Here is a 19,426-nt window from a genome sequence, read left to right on the forward strand (position 1 = left end):
GTTTACTGCAACTATTTTGTTGTACTAGTACGTAGTAAAAAAAATTGCGAATTCCTCTATGTAAAATATACATCTTTATAAAAAAGAAAACTACAAACCACTCACATAAGAAAGAGTTGAATTTTTTGAAAAATTTATCTGTTTGTTACATAGTTACGTAAGAAAGAGTTGAATTTTTTTGAAACTATCCAGTTTACAAGAAATCAACTTGTTTACTGGAACTATTTGGTTGTACCAGTACACAACTTAATGAAACAGATCAATCTACAGGAAACATTATTATATACTCGGAATAAGTTTATGAAACAGAAAATAGTTAAAGTTTTCACTTACGTACCTTTTTTCTAGGGCTCATTCTTCTACTTACTTGTTCTTCAATAACTGTCTTCGATCTGCTAGACCGAGGTTCATCAATGGATACTTTCTTACTTGATTGTTTTGATGAAGTAGGCTTTACCATCTGTCCAAAACAAAGGTAGAGAGAGAACATTAGGGCTTTTTTGAATGAAAAATTACCAGAGAAAAATTGGGGCTTTTTTGAATGAAAAATTACCAGACAAAAATTAGGGCTTTTTTGAATGAAAAATTACCAGAGAAAAATTACCAGAGAAAAAATGGTATAGAGTGAGAGAGACAGAGAGAGAGAGAGAGAGAGAGAGAGAGAGAAAACCTACCTTTGAAATGAAATCAGGTGAAATAGGACTGAACTAAAATCGGGTGAAAGAGGGCTGAGACGAGAGAGAGAAAACCGTTCGTTCTTTGCTTCTGTTTATGAACTGAAATCAGGTGAAAGAGGGATTTTATGGCTTCTAGTTCTTTAATGGCTGGTGGTGGAGAAGTAAATAGAAGAAGAGGGATTTTGAGAGAGGGAACGGTTTCTGAGTGATGGAGCAGTTAATAGAAGAAGAGTGAACGTTTTGCTTGAGTAAAGGCGTGGGAGAGAGAGAGTGATGGAGATGGGACGTCTCCACCTGCAACGGTCATATCGGGCCGAATTTTTCAGATTTTTTCGCGTTTCCCGGGCAATTTGAGTGGCAACTATCGTAAATATTGAGTGGCACGAATCGTAATTTTTGAGTGGCACGAATTGTAATTTGTTGATAAAGTAAGGGTATTTGATTTCTCCATATTCAGATCTGACACAGAGGACCTCTTTTACATTTTTTCCCAACTTTGGATTGGGCCCTTATTTTGGGCTTAACTTTGGGCCTTTCATCCATTCCCTCTATTCCGAGTTTGACTCACTAACTGGTGTGGCGCATATTCCTAACCACATACTCTATCAACTTCCTGGGTCAACCTCAAGGGACACGTTTCTGCAAAGTTTGTGGATGTCATTTGTACTCTCATGAGAGATTTTAGGTAACTCATGGAGATGATGAAGAGAGAGAAAAGAAACCCAAACATTGATTCTGCTGATGGAAGAAGCCAGGAAGGAAGAGGAAGAGAAATTACCAAGATCAGCTTTTATAGATGAGATTGAAGCCTTTTGGTTTCTTTGCCTCCCCTACTCCCGCGCCTCTTCTCCTTACAGTTTAGTTTTGTTTGACTTCTTTTTTATGTCAGACCCTTTTGTTGGTATTTATCCTGCCCTAGTGCTCTTAGCGAAATTTCAGACATCTAGTGTCTAACCTTATCTACTCAGTTTGACATGCACACACATAATATAAACTAGCTTAAGTTGGAAAGATATGTCTACTTTCGGTTTTCTCGAACGAAATCCGCGTATGCTCCTTCTTGCTGAATATCTAGAACTTCGATTGAGGTACCTTTACTTGAGATATACGAGCAGATTGTCGGAGGTTAGTTAGAACCACAAATTTAGACCTTATAATTCTTTTTTGACGACGACTTCATAACATGTGAAAGATTAGAAGACCTAATGATCAACTAGATAACTTGACAAATTATGTTTCTTTGGAGTACCTTTTTTGCCAAAGTAGCATAACACATTTAACTGAATTCATATAGGCTTTGCTAAAGCCGGGATTTAAATTCAATTTGATTGGGATAAGGATAACCAGTCAGAGTCCCATGGGGTGGGACTCCTTAATTAGCCTTCCTGGCTTCCTCTACCATTACTCCTACTTATGTTCCTCGTGCCCCACTATTATCATCTTGACCAAAAGATGTGCTTTGAAGTTGATCTGCGCTCTAGCTCCCTGGGTGCTTCATCACCAGTCTCAGATGCTGGTTCACCGGATTGTAGGTCTCAGGGTTTCCGTCTTTGGATGTTGATTTGGAGAGCGTTGTTCATGTGCCGCCTTCTTCCAAGCCTCTGCAAGTATCATATCGCTATCCATTATTAATAGGATACGTTACATAAGACGGATCGAAAATAGGAGATCCGGCGGTCAAGATAAGTTGTAGAAATAATATACGTGTGTAACACGTGTATGTACGTGACGGATCGAGAAGACGAGATCTGACGATCAAGAAGAATTCAGTGACCGGAATATCTTCTCCAACGCTTCTCGACGGTGACCGGATTACCATCAGACCGGAACCCTAGCATCCAAAAAATTGGAGATCACGGAACTTTTTGTCTCCCTCAACTTGTTGACTTAGTCAGCGACCTTTGACCCGTGTTTTATGCACGCTGACGTCATGCTGAGGGCATGATGACGTCACTCGCGAATTCCTTTTACCCGAGCGTCTTCTTCCTCTTTCCCGCGACAGACATACTAGGGTTCGATCTCCGGCAACATTTCCTGGCGTTTTTTTCGTCACCAATCGACTTCTACCATCGATTTGGACATCATATACTAACAACCGACGATTCCCTTTTGATATGGTGAAGAATCGAGAATTTTATGACCCGAAAATTCATTATTTTTTGGAGTTTTCTCTCTCTAAAGACTAAACAATCTATTGGAGGTCGTTTTTGGCCGAATTCGATAGCTATGGTCTATATCAATCATCTATTGGGAGTTTCTTACAAATCATAGATGATTTTGTTGTGAACTTCTGATTCGGGAAATCCAAATTTTGAGAAATTTCTCAATTTTGATAAACTCTAATTTAGAAGTTCTTAAATTTCCCCAAATTAAGTATTTGCGACAGTTTCTTTCCCCCACATTATTTTGTGACGACAACATTACAAGATCAGTGACAGTTTGCATGTTGTCACTGTTTTCCATTGAAAGGAAAGTGACACTGTTTCATGATGTCACTAATGTTATAGTGTGTTTGCGACGAATTTCTCATTTCAACAATCTGTCGGACTTATCCACAGTTTTTTTGCCACAGTTTTGTGTGAAATTTATTTGCCACAGTTCATCTGTCGGAAATTTATTTTGTGACAGACTTCTATGTCACCTATAAGTCTATAACCAACTTTTTCTAGTTGTGAAATTTATTTCTCTACCAAAATTTTGGATTTTCTCTTCAACGGAGAAAGAATTCTTGTTTTGGATTTTAATTCCGGAATTCACTCGCGAACTTTTCATAATCATATATTTCTTATGATTATTTTCTTTCTTTCCAATTCTATTTTGGACTTTTCCTACCAAATTATATTTTGGAATATTTTTTCACCTAATAGAATATCTCTTCAATGAATAGATTATCTCTTCCACGAATAGAATATCTCTATTTTCAGTTCCGGAGTTATATCAGTGTTCTTGCCTTTTTCGGCAATGAATTTCATGACGACCATCTTTTTGGTTGTTACTTATCCAATATTTTTTGGTATTCCGACAATGATTTCTTGTCAATTTTAAACAAAACAACATTACTTTGTTGTCACTCCTTAAGTTCATACTTGACGTTTTTTATACGACAAGATATTGATCATCACAACTTTTTAGTTGTTGACATTTTCTTCATAGAATGACCAACTTTACATACATGAGAAAAATACATGTAATTTCGTTGTCATTGATTTTCGCTCAATTTTTTTACCGCATCTACCAACCTTTTGGTTGTGACTTAATCATCGTTCAACCATCTTCCAACGCATCCCCAATCTAAGAGTTGCAAGAAGACGAATACGACGAATCAAGAAGTATTTCCTTTTTTCTCTCTCCAAGTCGGACACTTCAAAATTTACGTGCTCCAACTTGCGGGGGGTAATAGGATACGTTACATAAGACGGGTCGAAAATAGAAGATCCGGTGGTCAAGATAAGTTGCAGAAATAATATACGTGTGTAACACGTGTATGTACGTGATGGATCTAGAAGACGAGATCCGACGATCAAGAAGAATTCAGAATATTGAAGATATTTGAAGATATATTGAAGATATATTGAAGATATATTGAAGATATGTGAAGATTTAGTTTCTTATATTCAGAATATCTCTTGTAACTATCTAATGGTAATATTAGATAGATTTTGTATTATTTCCTAGTTCAGTAATCAGAAACTAGGAAATCCTAAACCCTAAGTCATCTATAAATAGGAGAGGGTTCTAGGAATCAAACTCATCGAGTTATGTCTGACCAATGTAACCGATCAAACCCACATACAATTGTATGTGGTAATTATTAATAATGAAAGTATTTCTCCGTGGATGTAGGTCTTGAGATCCGACCGAACCACGTTAAACTATCGTGTCTTTACTTTATGTTTATATCTCCGATTATTATATAATCGTGAATCTAACAATTACCTTTACGCGATTCACATATTTTTAGTGCTCTTGGTTCCTCATTTTATGCAGCATTAGCAGCTATTGTGGAACCTCTTCCTCTCTTCTCAGTCCCTTCATTGGTAAAGGGTTGGGATGACGAAATGTCGGATTTAAGAGCAACATACCTGGAATTTGATCACTCATTTTTCTTCTACGAATATTGTGGGTTCTAATTGAGTGTACCATACCAGGTTGAATAGATACGGTTATGTTGATAATTGTGAGGCCCGACTTGACGCACTAGGTCTCAAAACTTGGTTAAGATTTTGATGAGACGTCAGTCTGGTCGTTGAATCTACGATTACTCTAATTATCTTGTCTCTGGCTATATCTCGTAGACCAGACATATTTCAGTTAGATTCGAAGAACGCATTCTTCGCAGTGAGCTTCGGTAAGAAGATTCTATTGTTCGTGCTCCTGGTTATGTTAATTTTAGGTCAGCGCTTTGGGAAAAGCAAAATAGTTTTCGGGGTGTGAAGACTTGGTCAATTTGGTTTGACAAATTTCTTTTGGAAGTTGTTATAGGGAAATAAATTTAGAGACTTAAAAAACAATTTCAAATTTTGGATGGTTTACTAATTAATTACTCCAATAAACAAACAAAACCTACAAAATCTTCCCGGGGATCAAACAAAAAGGTTTTGTTTTAAAACTTCTAGCCAACTCCATTACGTACACCTCCATTGTTGTTCTTCAAGTTCTTCATATTCATGATTTTTGTTTCAAATTTTTTTTTTTTTATTCATAACTACTCTTCATCTTTATCTTTGAACCATTAAACAACTTTGTTTTTCTTCAAAAATTTCAGATTAGTTACACTCTCTTAAACCCTAAAATATGGAGAAAGAACCTAACAAAATTGATAATGTTGATGGAATTATAGTTCAAGATAGCATCACTCAAGAAGGCCAAGAATCATGGTTGGGTTGAGATGACATTGAAGAGGTAATGGATTTTTTACTTCATTTATTTCGAATTTTTTTAACCCTTAAACCCCATTTGGTTTAAAACTTCGAAGGAGGTTCGTGAAACAGAAAAAATCTGTTTCGTGGTTCTGTGGGTGTATGAACCACGAAACGTTTCGTGTGTTATGGAAGAAAGAAATATTTCGTGCGTTCTTAATTAGCCCATGAAACGAATCAGTGCCCTTTTATCTTCCTTTAGATTTTTTATGTACTTATTTCTTTTTCATTCTTTTTTCAGTCTTTTAAACTTGATTCAAATGCTTCTTCAATGTTTGGAGATGGAGCACCTATTCTAGTATTTGTCGATGTATCACATTTATTTTCAAAAGGCATGGTATGTAATTTGTGGTACACCTTGTTATCGTTATTACCGATGTAATTGATTCATTCTTGTAAAACACATAATGAATTTTTTTATATGTCGCAGTTGTTTGATTCGAGGGATTACGCTATAGTTTGGTGCACCGAAACTACTATAGAAGCTCGATTTGTTATTTTGAAAAAAGGGGGGAGGTCAGTAAACAATGAAGGAAAGGGGTCGTATATCGTGTTTCGCTGTAGTCGAAGGGTGTTTTTGGTAGCCACAAAGGAAAAAATTGAGTTTCTAATACGGAACCAAGTAAAATAAGGCGTACGGGTTCTTCTAAATGTGATTGCCCATTTGGTATAAAGGTAAAATATAACCTACCTCACGATAAGTGGATTGTTGAATTACTCGATGGACACCACAACCACCTGTTGGAGAAAAGCCTCACGGGTCATGCATATACAGCTAGATTTAAAGAAGATGGGCTAGAAATTAGTTATTGCATTAACTAAAAGTGGATCACGCCCCAAAGATATATTGTTGCATATAAAACAAACAAAGAAAGATAACTTTTCTACAATGAGGTCTGTGTAAATGCACAACGAAAGGTCAAGTGTGAGGAAAGTGAAGGTAGGCCAGCAATGCAACAGTTTATGAAGTTGTGCATCGATTACCACTATGTAGTCAAGTATAGATGCTATGAAAATTCCGAAGAGGTAAAGGACTTGTTTTTGGCACATCCTAGGTGAGTGCAGCTTGCGTTGTGTTTCCCTCAGTTTGTTGTCATTGATTGCACTTATAAAACCAATAAGTTCAAACACCTTTTGCTCCAGGTAGTCTCAGCCACTTCGACTAGGAAGACCTTCACAGTGGCAAACGCATTGATAAGCAACGAAAGACGAAACATTATACTTCGGTTATGGGATGTTTGCGACATTTATATAGTGTTGGTGACTCCCCTACTGTACTCATTACTGAAAGGGAACTCGCATTGATAAATGCAATTGAGATCATATTTCCAGATGCGAAACATATACTTTGTATATGACATATAAACAAGAATGTCCGGGCCAAGGCTGAAAAATACTTAGAGATTGTAGATAAGGATAAGAAGATGGATGCAAGTAAGAAGAAACTTGAGAAAGATAAAGTGGTTGATGAGTTCTTCAATGAATGGCAGCTTGTCACGTGTGCAGATACCGAAGAACTATACAAGACCTGGGTTGATAAGCTCGTAAAGAAACGGAGAAAAGTCTCCCTAGAGTTAGTAAGTTATTGTCAAGATACATGGTTGTCACTCTACAAGGAGAGATTTGTTAATTTTTGGACAAACCAGATATGGCATTACGGCACCACATCAACAAGTAGAGTTGAGGGGGAACACGAGAGGCACAAGTGTTTCTTGAATAATTCGTTAGGAAATTTTGTTTCATGTTGGGAAGCTGCTCATAAGTGCTTAGATGTTCAGTTTATTGGCCTCACAGACTCATTTGAAAATAATTCGAGAAAGGTGATGCATGCCCATCAAATTAAGCTTTTCGACAAATTAAGGAACGTGGTTGCGCGCTGCGCGATGGATATGATGTTGAAAGAGATGAGTCTGGTTGATTATGGGAGTGAGAATATTTGTCTTTGTATACTTAGGCGTACGCATGGTTTACCCTGTAAACTTGAGTTGATAGAAAAACTTCCCAGTAATGTTCCTATACCACTTGATGTGATCGATAGATATTGGAGACAATTGTCATATGACGTCTTGATTGAGGTCGAGCAAGCGAACTATGATGACCTACTTGAACATATGATCGTCAGAGAAAGGTGGTTAAAAGCCTCAAAGGATAGATTGACTAAAAGGAATCCATCTAGCTTTGAGATTTACAAAAACAGAAAGCGTTAACAGAGAGATTAGAGAAGAAGATAGAAAAAGAAAAAGCATTAAAGGATAGATTGGATAAAAAGACAACAAAAGATAAAGCCAAAAAAAATGGCGGATATGCAAAAGGGAGAAGAAGTGAAGACAAAAATAGAAAAAGACGATGATGTGTTGTGCAAAGAAAAGGGTATGCCGAGATTATGTCTGATATAAAAAGATCAAATATGATTAGCCACTTTATCCAAATGAATGAAGAAGAACTGGATCTGAAGATCAAAAACAAGAGAGAGGTATTTGAAAGACATAAACTCATTCCACAGAGATGCCAGTCGAGAATGATATATCCTCCAATGATAGATTCAATACTTTTGAAATCCATCTCTAATCACATGAAACCATTTATCCACAAGATAGTAAATGTCTCGGGCGACGGGCACTGCATGTGGCTTTCATGTTGTAAGTAAAGCAATTACTGAAGGACGTCAAGAGTTGGGTAAAGAAATTCGACTTAATATGTATGATCACATTGTCGCGAATTAAGCTTTTACAAGTTAATGTGGCATGATGATATCATTCTTCGACTAATAGACATTATAATGTGCATGGAGGATATTGCTCCCCAAAACAATTGGTTTTGTATGCCATTGTGTAGATTTTGTTGTTGTAGAGACTTTTGCCCTACCAGTAGTGATATTATCAATCAACATGAATTTGACCTTTTTGCCGACTTTGACTGGGCCATCGAATTACAACAAATGTCATATGATCGTTCTTACTCATCATAAAAATGATCATTATGTTTAGATTTTTAGTCAAAAACAGTAAATCTCTAATATTTATTAAACTTCCATATTAATCATCACCATCTTGTATAATCTTTTTCAAATGTTGAAGTAAAACTAGGGATTGCCTTTTTTCTCTAGAATATCTTTTAGATTTCTACAAAATGAAAATGAATCAAACTCACCCACCTTGTGGTTTCATAGATATAAACCCCTAGCCTTCTTCAATCCTGTTATCTTATTGTCAGCCATATATAGAGAGAGAGATACATAAGAGTTTGAGAGAGTGAGAGAGAGATGGATGTGGATGCTGAAAATGTAAGAGTTACAAGATCAATGAGCCGTGCCAGAGCAAGAGCAATTGCAATTGCTGGAGGAATAGGAAACACACAGGCGAATGCTGCCGATAGCTCTGTTCGGTCTCCCGACAGAACAAGGTCTGTTACCAACACTCGCATCTCTCACTCAAATCCCATTGCCCACTACTCTAGCTCTGGCCCAAACGCCAGGCGATATGCCTTTCGTTCCCCTGCGCATGTGTCTAGAGCTAGTGATATTCGTACCCACCACTCTGCTTCTCGTCCAGATCCCATTACTCGCGGCTCTAGCTCTAATCAAATTGTGCCTCACTCTGGCTCTGGTGCCCCTGCTCGAGAGTCTGGCGCTACCTTGGAGGCCAGTAGGCGTACATCTGGCCCTCGTAGAAACTCCATTGTGTCTCGTCAATATGTTCGTACCGGCCCAAGCGTTGCTACCTTTACTGCGAACAGGATGACTGCACCATCACGTGATCACTACGAACGACGTCGTAGAGATAGGTCCCAACCGCGTCGTAGAAATCGTCAAGCATCAACTGTACATCATCAAAACGATATAAACCAAGTTGGAGAACCATCAACGCAGCCATTTGATTTGATGGAAGCATATGGATTTGTACAAGTACTAGCTGTGCCAGCACAAAATGTACTTGCAATAGAACCACTTCCATTGTTTGGCGAAGAGGAAATAGAATTCTTCTTAACTAAGATAACAGTCATTGACGAGGGTGAGGTCTGTGCTGTTTGTCAAGATGGACTGGACGTTGAAGATGACTCTAGAGTGATTGGCTGTGGTCATACTTTTCATTTCAACTGTATAGAGCCATGGATCCAAATGAAGGCTACATGTCCTCTTTGCCGCCATGACATCAGGACACGTTTCATTCGGAAAAGAAAATTGAACTTGAACAGGCTCCCATATGATGATGATGAATATTGAAGATCCTGAGGTAAAAATTTAGATTTTCATTTGATTTTCATTTGATTTTTATTTTATGGTTTCTAGTTTATCAATTATGTTTGCAAAAAAAAAAAACCCCTAGTAACTACTTGTTCTTTGGTTTTGTAGGTTGGAGTTGTTTGGAGCATAGGGGAGCATGGAGGAAGGGGAGATCTTGGGCTTGAAAACTAAATTTAGTGGATGCATCATCTTTTCTTTCTTTCTTCTCTTTCTTTCATAGACTTCCTTCTTAGTTTATTTTCCTTTGTATATTGTGGTTTTATTTGCATGGAACTTCTTTTGTTTTTATTTCTCATGGACATGGAAATGTGAACTAGTACCTTTAGACTTGGTTTTAATTAGTTTTGTTATGGACTTAACTATGGTGGTTTATTTGTTTGATTAATATTTTATAACTTGGTTATTATTTATTATTTGGTGCTTTTTAAGTATTTCGAGCATCATATAAAGATGGTGGTATACGGTGGTGGTCATGGTGGTATACGGTGGTGGTGGTGGTGGTCGGCAACAATTGACGGTCTATGTTTGTGGTGGTCGTCATTGTTGCCGCCTCCCAAATGCAGAAGTGGTGGAGAGAGAAATGATCTGTCTAATGGGAGCCAACTACATCAGCGTTCTGCCTGTGGTCGGTCTCATTTTTCTGGATCGGAATGTTTTTTTTCTTGACATTCCTTTGATTATTTCACCAACTTACCTTTCAAACTCTCTCTCTCTCTCTCTCTCTCTGTCTCTCTCTCTCTCTCACACACACACTCTGGAACACTATCACCTTCTCCCTATAATGGTGGCACATGAGGTTCAGGTGTTGAATTTGCTACAAGGAGCATATGATAAAGTTGTCAAAGCTCAGATTTGGGATACGACCGGATAAAAAGGTTTGATTTCTTTTACATTTTCTGTTTGCTCACGACAATTTAAAACCCTAGATAGTTTTTCCATATATTGAGCCGTGGAGTGTACATTTCTTAGGTCTATTAGGTTAAGGATGAGGAGGCTTACTAGGTTTGTGAATCTTGATTCATGTATTTTTAAGGCAGTGGGTCTTGTGGTAAATCAAGTGATCTAGTGAGAGATTGAATGTTTTCTGATTGTTCTTTTGATGTGTTAAAATCACAGGTCATATGAGTTCAGCACAGTGCTGTTCAGAGTTGCAGTCGTCTCTCAGAGGAGGATGTTTAATGGTAACGCTTTTCTCGTGAACTTTCATCCTTATTTCATTTCATACATAGTAATGCTAGGGAAAAAGAAAACACAGACACAATATGGGTAGTAATTTTGTGGCTTGTCTTGATTCGCGGTTTAGTAGATCAGAATCAACGGAACCACGAATTACGTACAGCAAACCAAGTAAAATTTTTCCTGAAGGCTACCTGGGTTTTTCTTGTTCCCTAGTATTTTTCTTTCATAAATCGAACAAGAGCAATATTTAGGGAATCCCCGTGAATAGGGTAGAACCTGATTCAATGTTATTTGCATGATAGAAGTGAAAGAAGCCAATTCCCCGATTGGTCAAACCATGTTTAATAGTAGGTTGTCAGCAATCACGTCGTGCCCTCTATTTATAGAGAACAAATTTTATTCGTCGTCATTAGCGCTGACTGAGATGTGTTTGTAGTAAGAAAGTACGTACAACATTCTGGTAATTTTGAAGAATACGTACGTAAGAAGCGCGCTCATTTATGACGTTTCATGTTTTAACGGTCCTTAGACGTCAGAGTTGGATAATCCTTAAAGCAAGTGGGAGAGAGCTCTTTATAGAAGTAGAAGAAGCCAAGGCATGGAATAATCGAAGTAATCTAAATATTAGTTTGTTAGCATTCATGTTCGGCCCTGTATTTATGGAGTATTGTATCTAATACTAATAGATGTTTTACAGTTATTTGTCTATAACTAACCTCATTTTGATATTTCTATACATGCCCAAGATACCGTGCAATCACGAGTGCATACTGTCGTGGAGCTGTTGGTGCCCTACTTCTCTATGATGTCACGCGTCACGTCAAAATCGTCAAAAGATGGTTAAAGGAGCTTCAGGATCACACTGATTCAAACATTGTGATTATGCTCGTAGGAAATAAGGCAGATCTCCGCCCACGAGCCGTTTCAACTGAGGATGCAAAAGCCTTCGCCGAGAGAGTAAACACATGGTAACATCAGCTTTGGAATCTATGAATGTCTAAAATTGTTTATGGAGGTACTCATTCGGATCCATCGTGTTGTTGTTAGTAGGAAAACTCTTGAAGTTGGAGATGACCCAATGGCAATACTCAAGGGACAAACAATCAATGTTGGCAGCAGGGACAATGTATCAGCCGTGAAGAAGGCCGGGTGGTTCTCTGGCTAAGTAACCCTAGGGTTTGACAAGGATGGAGATGAACTCTTCATCATGCCCTTCGACATTTAAAGATGTGTAAAGTGAGCTATATATAATATATGTTGGAAATAATGGGTTAGATCAAAACCCAACAAGCTAGAAAGTAATTCAGTGGCTGTATGTAATTTGATTTTTTACATGATGAATATGCATAGATTGATCTTTTCTTCACATCTTGATGACCTCTTCTGAATCCTTCATGTTATGCCTTGTTCTATATCTGGTTCTCATTGATGTAAGAAAAAAGAACTCATCTATAATGGATGGATAATCGAAAACCCTTCCATATTATGGGAAGAAAATGATTCTGAAGTACTAAAAGTGATGGCATGCATAATGGGTTTTCTAAGAAAACCTTAAATCCGAGAACGAGTAGTCTTCTTCCAATTCAACGAGGAACTCCATCAAAATACAAGTCCTTTAATGAAAACACTTAGCTGTTACGGAGATCTGTGCTTCTCCTTAAAGATCCTATCATTTCTCTCCAACAAAAGTGTTAAGTTTGTGGCCATCCAACTCAAAACCAATTGGCAATGAGTGGAGAGGACCTTGACCTTATATTCTTGGTTACTAGAACCCCATTGTCCAATGTGAGACTATTCTCACACGCCCCCTCACGTGTAGGGTTCTTTGACCCTAACACGTGTATTTCTTCGGGCGACGTGGAGCACGTGTGGCTTTTTACCTTTCACGTGTGGGCCTAGCTCTGATACCATGTTAAGTTTGTGGCCATCCAACTCAAAACCAATTGGCAATGAGTGGAGAGGACCTTGACCTTATATTCTTGGTTACTAGAACCCCATTGTCCAATGTGGGACTATTCTCACAAAAAGAACCCATAAGATAGCGAATGGAGAAAAAGCAATCAAGAAAGATTTTCGAACTTTGTTTCTAACTTTCTTGGCAACCACTATCACCTCTTCAACCGAGACTAAAGAACTAAAATTTGTAAGAAATTACCACAAAGATTTGAACAAATTGTCTGGGCATATGAGCATTATAGAAAAAAATGGTTGCGAGATTCTACTTCGACCATACAAAGAATACATTTGTTAATCAAAATCATACCTCTTTAATTTGCAAAGCAAGAACGAGATTTTAGATGGAAAAAGTTTGTTCCAAATTTTACCTTTAGGAAAAACTCTAGGAGTGATCAAATGGATGTAATTAAATTTATTGCAATGGATGATGAAAGAGTTACCATGTAAAGTTGCACTCTACAAAGACCTAAATCTCTTCTTTTTTGTAATTCAAAGCATTAAATAGGTTATTCAAAACCATTAAGTCCTGATAATGTCTCAACCAAGTAGTAATTTATCAAATATTTTTGAAAATATTAACGAACGAACATGAAATAGTTGTTGGGTGATTTATAGTAATATTTCATGTTATGATTGTCTGGATTGACTTGATCCCCTTCCCATTCTCGAACACGACATAGCCTTAATTCCTTAGTCATGTTAAGAAGATAAGTAAAAATGTAGTCAATTACTTTAGCTATCTTTTACGTCAGGACAAATCTAATGAACTTCTTCGTTATAAGGTAATTTCTCGCATACTTCATACTCTGTACTGGAAATCTCAATCCACTACGTTAATTGTTACAGGATTATTTCAATAACAACAAATTGTTATACGAATATTATTTAGTGGCGTGTGGCATATTTTACTTAATTAATGTAAAAAGAGTAAGAAATAGATATCTTACTTTTGACGGAAGAAAGTTGAACTTTGACTTGTTTTTTTTGTTGTAAAAATAGGACTGAGCCTATTAGTTTATTCATTCATCATTAGATAGCCTATCTCTTTGCATAGCTATATCAGAACTTTGACTTGTTAAAAGTGAAAATTATAATAGACCTAACATGTGGCTTAGTTCGTTCGTCTTAAAATAAAAAATAAGTATGTAATTACTGATCTCCTTTATTGTTTTGCCTTTCATGACTTTATGAGAATATTTCTTTGGTGGGAGAAGAAAATCATTAAGATTTCAACCTAATCCTTTGAATTAGAGTAGTACAACCAAATTGTATACAAATACCACTTCAGTTTACCTTGTATTGTGCTTCATTTTTGGGACCTTCTCTTTGGTGAAGCTAGGATTGTGTGAGAGAAATGGGAAAATATGTGTATGGGGAATGCAAGAGAAACCACGCAGCTAACCTTGGGTTAACAGTCACTGATGGCTGCGGGGAGTTCTTGGCTCTTGCTGATGGACTAGACTGTCTTGTTTGTGACTGCCATCAAAATTTTCATCGAAAAATATTCGTCACAGATGATCTTGTTTCCGACGAACATTGAAGATCCTGAGGTAAAATTTTAGATTTTCATTTGATTTTTCCTCAGAAATTATTTATTTTATGGTTTCTAGTTTATGAATTATGTTTGCAAAGAAAGCCCTAGTAACTACTTTTTCTTCGGTTTTGTAGGTTGGAGTTGTTTGGAGCATAGGGGAGCATGGAGGAGGGGGAGATCTTGGGCTTTAAAACTAATTTTTTTGGATGCATCATCTTTCTTTCTTCTCTTTCTTTCATAGACTCTCTTCTTAGTTTATTTTCCTTTGGATATTGTGGTTTTATTTGCATGGAACTTCTTTTGTTTTTATTTCTCATGGAAATGGAGATGTGAACTAGTACCTTTAGACTTGGTTTTAATTAGTTTAGTTATGGACTTAATTGTGGTGGTTTATTTGTTTGATTTAAATTTTATAACTTGTTATTATTTATTATTTGGTGCTTGGTAAGTATTTCGAGCATCATATAAAGATGGTGGTATATGGTGGTGGTGGTGGAAACAATTGGCGGTCTAAGGTTGTGGTGGTCGTTGTTGTTGCCGCCTCCTGATGCAGAAGTGGGGGAGAGATAAATGATCGGTCTAATGGGAGCCGATTACATCAGCGTTCTGCTTGTGGTCGGCCTCATTAATCTGGATCAGAATGTCTTTTTCTTAGCATGTCTTTGAATATTTTGCCAACTTACCTTTCAAACTCTCTCTCACACACTCTGGAATACCCGGTATCACCTTCTCCCTTTAGTGGTGGCATATGAGAATCAGGTGTTGAACTTGCTACAAGGAGCATTCAAGTATACGATATAGTCATCAAAGGCTTAGATTTGGGACACGGTCGTGTGAGAGGCGGTTTGTGAAAGAGGTTGTTCGTAATTGGTTTCTAAAATTTGGTGGTTTGTAATTGGTTTCTAAATTTTGGTTACCAATTCCTAAGTCGGTTTTAGACATTTCTGTTTTGAAGGTGGATATATTATATATATTATATATATATATATATATATATAGGAGGTTTGAGTGTCTATCAATTCAGAACACACACAACAACTATTCATTAAAGAGAGAGTGTAGGTGAGAGAGATAGAAGGTTAATTTCTACTCAGTATTGTCTTGTGACGAACTTGCGGGTTGTGTGAGTCGTCTTCGTTTATCCTTCAATAAAGTTTTCTTGTTCGCTCGAGGACGTAGGCTTTAAGCCGAACCTCGTTAATTCTGTTTACATATTTAGTTTTGGTTTAGCTTTTCGATTAATTTTCACAAACCGCCTCTCACAATTCTCCACCTCGTACACAATTTGATATACTTCAAATTTTGGACAACACCAGGATACTCCTTGTAAGATATATTTTCTTCATCCGACTGCACCATATGACCATGGTTGCCTACGTACCTTTTTACAGGATCAAACCTACCGTAGTTCTACCAACCCTTCACATAAAAATTTACCTTGTCACCATTACGCCCTTTCGGGCAACTTAACACGTAACCACTTTAGTCAACATGTCCGCGGGATGAGAATCTCGCCATTATCTAATCCATTTCTATGATAGGTTCGATAGCTTCCGCGAACGTTTAGTACTAACAGCCCGGATAAGAAAGGTTTGATTTCTTTTACATTTTCTCTTCCTAAATTCCCTCTATACTTATCTCTCGATTTTGTTCTTTGAATCTTGAATTATCTTATTCGGTCTAGTGAGAGACTGAATGTTTTCTGATTGTGCTTTTGATGTGTTAAAATCACAGGTCATATGAGTTTAGCACAAAGTTGTTCAAAGTCGCAGTTGTCTCTTAGAGGGAGATCTTTAATGGTAACGCTTTTCTCGTTAACTTTCATCCTTATTTTATTTCATACAAAGTAATGCTAGGGAAAAAGAAAACACAGACAAAATCTGGTTACAAATTTTATGTGGCTTGTCTTGATTCGCGATTTAGTGGATCAGAATCACAGGAAGCAGCAAGTTGCGTAAATTTTCTGACCGAAGACTACCTGGTTTTTTTCTTGTTCCCTAGCATTTTTCTTTCATGAATCGAATGAGAGGAATATTTAGGGAATCCCCGTGAATAGGGTAGAACCTTATTCAATGGTATTTGCATGATAGAAGTGAAAGAAGCCAATTCCCCGATTGGTCAAAACCAATTTAATAGTAGGTTGTCAGCAATCACGCTATGCCCTCTATTTATGGAGAATTAATTTTCTTCGTTGTCATTAGCGTTGACTGACATGTGTTTGTAGTAAGAAAGTACGTACAACATTCTGGTAATTTGGAAGGATACGTGCGTTAGAAGCGCGTTCATTTATGACGTTTCATGTTTTAACGGTCCTTAGACGTCAGAGTTGGATAATCCTTAAAGCAAGCGGGAGAGAGCTTTAATAGAAGTAGAAGAAGCCAAGGCATGGAATAATCGAAGCAATCTAAATAGTAGTGTGTTAGCAATCATGTTAGGCCCTGTATTTATGGAGTATTGTATCTAATACTAATAGATGTTTTACAGTTATTTGTCTATAACTAACCTCATTTTGATATTTCTATACATGCCCAAGATACCGTGCAATACGAGTGCATACGGTCGTGGAGCTGTTGGTGCCCTACTTATCTACGATGTCAACGTGATGCAGGCGCATAGGCGTGTGGGCCCACGTCCACGCGTGCCCACACCCTATTAAGTCATAATAGTAGTTTATTTAGTAGAAAAGGAGTTACTATAATTTGATATTTCTTTATTGTCTTCTTCATCAAACTAAAAGACGACGGGAGATGTCGCAATTTGTTAGAAGTTTCTTTCCTACATTTGTTTTTGCGAGATTCTTTGAAATATGAGATTTATGTCCGTGATTTGGTCCATCACTGTCTTCTTCAGATTTTCGCCAACTTTCGTGCAAAGTGGGAATTAAGGATCACATTGTTAAGTCTCACTTGAGGGCAAGTTCGTTCTCGGACGGGGAGTATGATGGAGGCCATCTCCTTAATGGGCCCTTCGGCCAAGAGATTAGTGGGCCTAACGGCCAGGATGCTACATTAACGTAGTTTCCAGATTTTAGTATTTAGGGTTTCCACGTTTAGAGTTCAAGCAATCTAGGAAAGTTTCCTTAGTAGTTATCTTCTTTCTTTATTCGAGTCTATCTAGGAAAGTACAATCTGTATATAAGAGAAGTCCAGTCTGTCTTTGTTAATGAGATCAGAGAATATTATGAATCAAGTTTATTGTTATCAAGTTTATCGTTTATTATTAATTAAATTTATCGTTTTATCGCTTTTATCTTTATTTCATCAGCTTTATTTCATTAGTTTAGTTTAATAACAATGGTGGATTCCATTACTTTGATGCAGGCGCATAGGCGTGTGGGCCCACGTCCACGCGTGCCCACACCCTATTAAGTCATAATAGTAGTTTATTTAGTAGAAAAGGAGTTACTATAATTTGATATTTCTTTATTTTTGAGTTTCTATGTTTGAGTAGTTTATTATTTTAGGAATCCTAGTTTGAGTCTATCTAGGAAGGTTTTTATCTTATAAAAGGGGATCTAGTCTATGTTATTATGCACCTTGAGAAGAAAAATCAATTGAAGTTATTAATATTTTAAGTTTAGTTTATCGTTTTCTTTAATTGTTCTTAGTTGTTTAAAGGAGCATCGGGATCACACTGATTCAAACATTGTGATTATGCTCGTAGGAAATAAGGCAGATCTCCGCCCACGAGCTGTTTCAACTGAGGATGCAAAAGCCTTCGTCGAGAAAGTAAACACATGATCAGCTTTGGAATCTATGAATGTCTAAAATTGTTTTACGGAGGTACTCATTCGGATCCATCGTGTTGTTGTTAGTAGGAAAACTCTTGAAGTTGGAGATGACCCAATGGCAATACTCAAGGGACAAACAATCAATGTTGGCAGCAGGGACAATGGATCAGCCGTGAAGAAGGCCCGGTGTTGCTTTGGCTAAGTACCCCTAGGGTTTGACAAGGATGGAGATCATGAACTCTTCATCATGCCCTTCAACGTTTAAAGATGTGTAAAGTGAGCTATATATAATATATGTTGGAAATAATGGGTTAGATTAAAACCCAACAAGCTAGACAGTAGTTCAGTGGCTGTATGTAATTTGATTTTTTACATGATGAATATGCATAGGTAATAGGTTGATCTTTTCTCCATGTCTTGTATCTGAAATGGTTATTTGGTTAGCTTCATCATAATAGTTGATGACCTCTTCTGAATCCTTCATGTTATGCCTTGTTCTATATCTGGTTCTCATTGATGTAAGAAGAAAGAACTCATCTATAATGGATGGATAATCGAAAACTGATTCTGAAGTACTAAAAGTGATGGCATGCATAAGGGGTTTCCCAAGAAAACATTAAATCCGAGAAGGAAGTAGTCTTCTTACAATTCAATGAGGAACTCCAACAGAATACAAGTCCTTTAATGAAAACAATTAGCATTTACGAAGATATGTACTTCTCCTTGAAGATCTTATCATTTCTCTCCAACAAAAGAGGCCATAAGATGTTGAGATTCTTTCCTATATTGAAATATTTCATATAATATTGTTCTTTATATTGAGATATTAGGAAATATCAAATATTAGAAACTAGTAAGATATTAGGAACTAGTAAAATTAGAAACTAGTAGTATTGTAACTCTATAAATAGAGTCTTATATTTCTTTTGTAAACCATCAAGGAATAAAACAATTTCTTTGATCAATTTCAACGGTGTACCAGAGCCAACGATCTAAATTAAATTTGTTTTCTAAAAATTTTGTCGGTTGAAGGAGAAAGAACCTTCATCTCATCTTATTTTTCTATCTTTGCTCCAAAGAAGGAAAAAAAACCTTCATCAGTTTTTTATTTTAAAGAGCAAGAATTTATTTTGATATTAAAAAGAAGGCAAAAAGACAAACAATAGCTTCAATTGTTATTGTGTGATC

The 19,426-nt window shown here is 36.9% G+C and overlaps 1 protein-coding gene, 1 long non-coding RNA gene and 1 pseudogene across 2 annotated transcripts; all 3 read left to right on the top strand.

Moving 5' to 3' along the window:
• Positions 1 to 8,847: 8,847 nt before the first annotated feature.
• Positions 8,848 to 10,195, top strand: LOC147555593 (uncharacterized). The gene is made up of 2 exons (XM_086658149.1): positions 8,848 to 9,828; positions 9,948 to 10,195. The coding sequence occupies exon 1, from the start codon at positions 8,859 to 8,861 to the stop codon at positions 9,816 to 9,818; it is 960 nt and encodes a 319-aa protein (XP_086514275.1). The 5' UTR covers positions 8,848 to 8,858; the 3' UTR covers positions 9,819 to 9,828; positions 9,948 to 10,195.
• A 94-nt stretch (positions 10,196 to 10,289) lies between these two features.
• LOC147555594 (ras-related protein RABA1f-like) lies at positions 10,290 to 18,440 on the top strand (annotated as a pseudogene).
• Positions 14,150 to 14,888, top strand: LOC147555595 (uncharacterized). The gene is made up of 2 exons (XR_015234820.1): positions 14,150 to 14,524; positions 14,643 to 14,888. It is a non-coding gene; the product is annotated as an uncharacterized LOC147555595 (long non-coding RNA).
• Positions 18,441 to 19,426: the final 986 nt, after the last annotated feature.

This window comes from Eschscholzia californica, unplaced genomic scaffold, assembly GCF_041429995.1.
Source record: "Eschscholzia californica isolate CP2 unplaced genomic scaffold, dmEscCali1.0.p SCAF_2, whole genome shotgun sequence".
Taxonomy (NCBI): Eukaryota; Viridiplantae; Streptophyta; class Magnoliopsida; order Ranunculales; family Papaveraceae; genus Eschscholzia; species Eschscholzia californica.

Bases quoted from the DNA above. Each gene is read 5' to 3' on its own strand.
- LOC147555593 (XM_086658149.1), top strand. From the start codon at position 8,859: ATGGATGTGGATGCTGAAAATGTAAGAGTTACAAGATCAATGAGCCGT.